Genomic DNA, 3,965 nt, shown 5'->3' with positions numbered 1-3,965 from the left:
AACACCTTTTGCATAGAACACCTTTCTGCGTAGGCGGCCTTCGGCCGCACTTAGGGATTATAACCCTCAGGCAGTAGAATTCTCCTTTCTGTGGTGCCAAAGAAAAGGGGCCGAACACCTTTCTGCGTAGGCGGCCTTCGGCCGCACTTAGGGATTATAACCCTCAGGCAGTAGAATTCTCCTTTCTGTGGTGCCAAAGAAAAGGGGCCGAACACCTTTTGCATAGAACACCTTTCTGCGTAGGCGGCCTTCGGCCGCATTTAGGGATTATAACCCTCAGCGAAAGGAGCCACAGGGACAGTAAATACATATTTTCCATGGAAAGGTTTATATTTTTAATGCTGACTGGGTTATATCATATTTTCTTTTGTCTCTCATCCTTCTTGTATATTTAGCAGTTTGACAGCTAAACGCCACCATTTAATGTGCATATGCAACCAAAGGCAAACGCGTGGTTTTGAAGATGTTTTTATTTAATAAATTGTGATTGATAGATTAAAATTAAAGTAATAAAGAAAGTTGTAACAAGTCGAATAAAGTTTAAAGTGAAGGGGAATATAAAAATGCATTAGTGAAGTGGCTGCTTTAAGGAAAATAGGAGTTATAAATGTGAGCTATTTTCCGAATTTTACAAAAAATGGCATATTTCAAACCCAATTTGTAAATAAATTAGTGACCAAAAATTACAATAGTGGATGTTAAAGTAATGGGTAGACCCTTGGCTACAAGTGTGTGCAATTTTTTTTTGGATCGGGTCACGCCTTTGGACGCAATACCCCGAAATAGGTGGGCCACTTACTAAACCGTACCCTTCAATTTTTGCCCACATTTTATATGGAAGGGAAGCACTGTGTGTAGTCCCGGTTAATTTTGAACAGTTATTAACATTACATTGACTATCGATAGTACTATCGATGGTAGCGCTTGACGAGATGCATACAACTAGCAGAGTTGAACAAAAAATTGACAAACTTGTGAAAATAATTGCAAAAGGCCATCATGCGTTGCGATTAGTAGAGGAGTCCGAAATGATAAAGCCAATCGAAAAGGTGTCACAGAGCTCTCATTACAAAATTCCCAGCCGAAAAGCAATATCGGAAAAACTTATACCCAGTATTTTCAGTGAATTAGAAGCAGATATAAGATCGCAGTTGAAACAAGTATTCGCACTATGTCTTAAAGATGTGATAGACGACATATATGCATATAATCTGGCACACATATGCGCATAACAATTTTACCCTTACAGACGGCAGTAACGGGGATATACGAGCCGCAAGGTAGTGGGTTCCAGTCCCACGGCCAGTAGAATTTTCATTTATTTCATTTTCAATCTTTTTTTTATAAGTTCTATATTTTTTTACGTTGCTTTCAATTAGTTGTTGTGGACTTTTTAATAAAATTCAACTCTTAAAATTTAAATTAACTAATAGTAAAAAAAGTGATATAAAATTAAGCAAATGAAAATAAAATTTCTAGAAATTTTGCGATATGGATCACGATCCATCAATATTGCATGCTACACAGTCAATAAATATCGCGATACTTGAATCACGTTAATTAATATTGATCGTGAGACATGGCCCATTCAATTTGGAGTAGGATTTTCAACATGGAATTTTCCGATGTGATATTGGCTGCGTTTCTTTATACATTCCGGATAATCCCATTTCACAGCCGGAATAAACAGAATGCTTTTGAAATATACGTTAACATATCATCAGGAACGTTCTAAAGAATAAGTAAACAAAAAAGTTTATTCCAAACGTTCAGAATGAATAAAGAAATTCAGCCATTGTTCAGCCCGATATATTGCCATATCGATACTTTGTTATATATCGAAAATTCCTATTTGGCTGTACACAGCGTGTGAAAATTTTCGATGCCTCAAAATAAGAAATCGATATTTTCGATGCATCGATCTTTTTCAGAAATTCCTATTTGAAATTCCTGCTAAGGATGATATAGATTTACGATGTTTTGCTTTAAAAACTTTCGTCAAAGGCTTAATCTAAGGTATATTTCTTCGTTGGTGCAGAGTAAAGCATATATTAATGGCAAATGGGTTAAAGCAGAGAATAATGAAGTTTTCGAAATTATCAATCCAGCAAATGGATCTGTGGTTGGATCTGTGCCTAATATGAGCGTAAATGATGCTAGCCAAGCAGTGCAGGCGGCAAAGAAAGCATTTGAGTCTTCGCAATGGTCCATGTTTACGGCCAAAGAACGCTCGAGTTTATTGAAGGTTGTAGGAGTTAACATTAATTAAATGTTCAGTATTAGGTTAAATTAAACATTGCAGAAATGGTATTGTTTGATTGAGGAAAACGCTGATGAGATATCTTCAATTATGACTGCTGAGTCTGGAAAGCCACTAAATGAAGCCCGTGGAGAAGTTGCTTACGGTAACGCTTTTATTGAGTGGTTTGGTGAAGAGGCTCGACGAATTTATGGAGAGATTATCCCAAGTTCAACCAAGGATCGAGAATTAATTGTATTAAAAGAACCATTGGGCGTAGCTGCGCTTATAACCCCTTGGAATTTCCCTATGGCAATGATAACTCGAAAAGCTGGAGCAGCTTTGGCAGCAGGTTTGATATACATATTTACCAATAATACCCTCAAGTATTCATTAATATGGCAAGAGTTGGGGTTATAGGGCTTTCGCACCTGGCGATTTTTCAGTTAATTTTTGCGTTCCACTCACGCAGGTTTGCACGAAAAAAAATGTAATGGCTAAAAATATCGAATTAGTTGCCATAAAAGGACTTTTGCATTTGTTCAACTTTGCATTCTACTTTTGGTTTAACGGACTTTCAACTAATCGCTTTCAATAAAGTAGGTCGCCAGCCAACATTTAGCCATTCAACTTTTTTTTCGTGCAACCCTGCGTGAGTTGAACGCAAATCGCCTCGTGCGAACACCTTTTTTTACCTTTTATTAGCTCGTGATGTAACTATGTAAAATTGATGCGCCTAAAAGATGCAGCGATTTCTATTCTCAAGTTACATACCTGATAACAATACAAATGGGGATTATACTAGGGGGTTTTAGTTGTTTAACCTATAATTTTATTATAGGGAATTTACATGATTCAACTTTCACAGGCGATTAGTTGAACCAAAAGTTGAACGAAAGTAGGGAGCCGACCAACTTCATTGTAAGCGATTAGTTGAAAGGCTGTTTACACCAGGCGATTGTTGCTTTTAACTAAAAATCGCCTGAAAAATCGCCTCATGTAAGTTCCATATTAGCTTTCCAATCCGGAATCATTCGAGATTTCAATGAATGTATATGAATTATATCAAGAAATTTGGTGGGGTTGTTAGGGAAGGCCTTCTTTGTCTGAATTAATTGCTCACGCAATGTAGTTACTATTGTTATTAAGGCAGTTTGATTTTCAATTATCTTCACTACTACAACAAAGGTTATAGTGCAGCTCATGGTCCCCACCGAAAAATGGGGCAAAGGAATCGAACGACGCGTATTACTGTCAGTATTAAGAAGCCGAATTATGAAACTAATTTTTTTTAAACCGTTCAAAAGTTTTTCGTAAACTATTTCATCCAGCTCAACTTTATTAGTACTAAAATCACATAAATAAATGCATGAAATGAACGCATATTAATCTCTAGATGTTCACCATAGTTTACCCGAATATGCAACAAAAAATCGCGAAACAATGATTTACATCCCTATTCTGCAACTCTTTCGTATTCGGATTTTGCTACAAATCGTAGAAATAGTATGCTGCAATCCGAATCGTATTTTCGACCTTTCGAAATTCGTAACAATGGCATGCCTAAAAACGAGCAAGTAAGCTTTTTGCGTAATTTTGTACGAAAACAATTCTGTGGCTGAGGCGAGATAAAAGATGTAAATTGATGTGTGTTTGCAGGAAATATTAGTGGTGTTCATTTAAGGAGATAAATATGCCTTTCGCATATACGTATATTTTTATCCAC

The 3,965-nt window shown here is 36.6% G+C and overlaps 1 protein-coding gene across 2 annotated transcripts; it reads left to right on the top strand.

The window, feature by feature from the left end:
- The first annotated feature begins 1,914 nt into the window (after window positions 1-1,914).
- LOC118749161 (succinate-semialdehyde dehydrogenase, mitochondrial-like) lies at window positions 1,915-2,674 on the top strand. 2 transcript variants are annotated; one of them, XM_036483929.1, is made up of 3 exons: window positions 1,915-2,016; window positions 2,109-2,245; window positions 2,303-2,674. In XM_036483929.1, exons 2-3 carry the CDS (start codon window positions 2,141-2,143, stop codon window positions 2,657-2,659), a joined length of 462 nt encoding a protein of 153 aa, XP_036339822.1. In that variant the 5' UTR covers window positions 1,915-2,016; window positions 2,109-2,140; the 3' UTR covers window positions 2,660-2,674. The 2 variants fall into 2 exon arrangements, with proteins under 2 accessions (XP_036339822.1, XP_036339821.1); XM_036483928.1 differs by having other exon boundaries at window positions 1,924-2,245.
- The last annotated feature ends 1,291 nt before the right edge of the window (window positions 2,675-3,965 follow it).

This window comes from Rhagoletis pomonella, unplaced genomic scaffold (assembly GCF_013731165.1).
Source record: "Rhagoletis pomonella isolate Grant_MI unplaced genomic scaffold, Rhpom_1.0 Rhpom_scaffold_00014, whole genome shotgun sequence".
Classification (NCBI taxonomy): domain Eukaryota; kingdom Metazoa; phylum Arthropoda; class Insecta; order Diptera; family Tephritidae; genus Rhagoletis; species Rhagoletis pomonella.
This window is presented reverse-complemented; position numbering and strand designations above follow the sequence as displayed.

Excerpts from the sequence above, each read along its gene's own strand:
- LOC118749161 (XM_036483928.1), top strand. The coding sequence starts at position 1,976 with ATGTTTTGCTTTAAAAACTTTCGTCAAAGGCTTAATCTAAGGTATATT. Across the intron at positions 2,246-2,302 it reads AACGCTCGAGTTTATTGAAG|AAATGGTATTGTTTGATTGA; the intron begins GTTGTAGGAGTT and ends TAAACATTGCAG.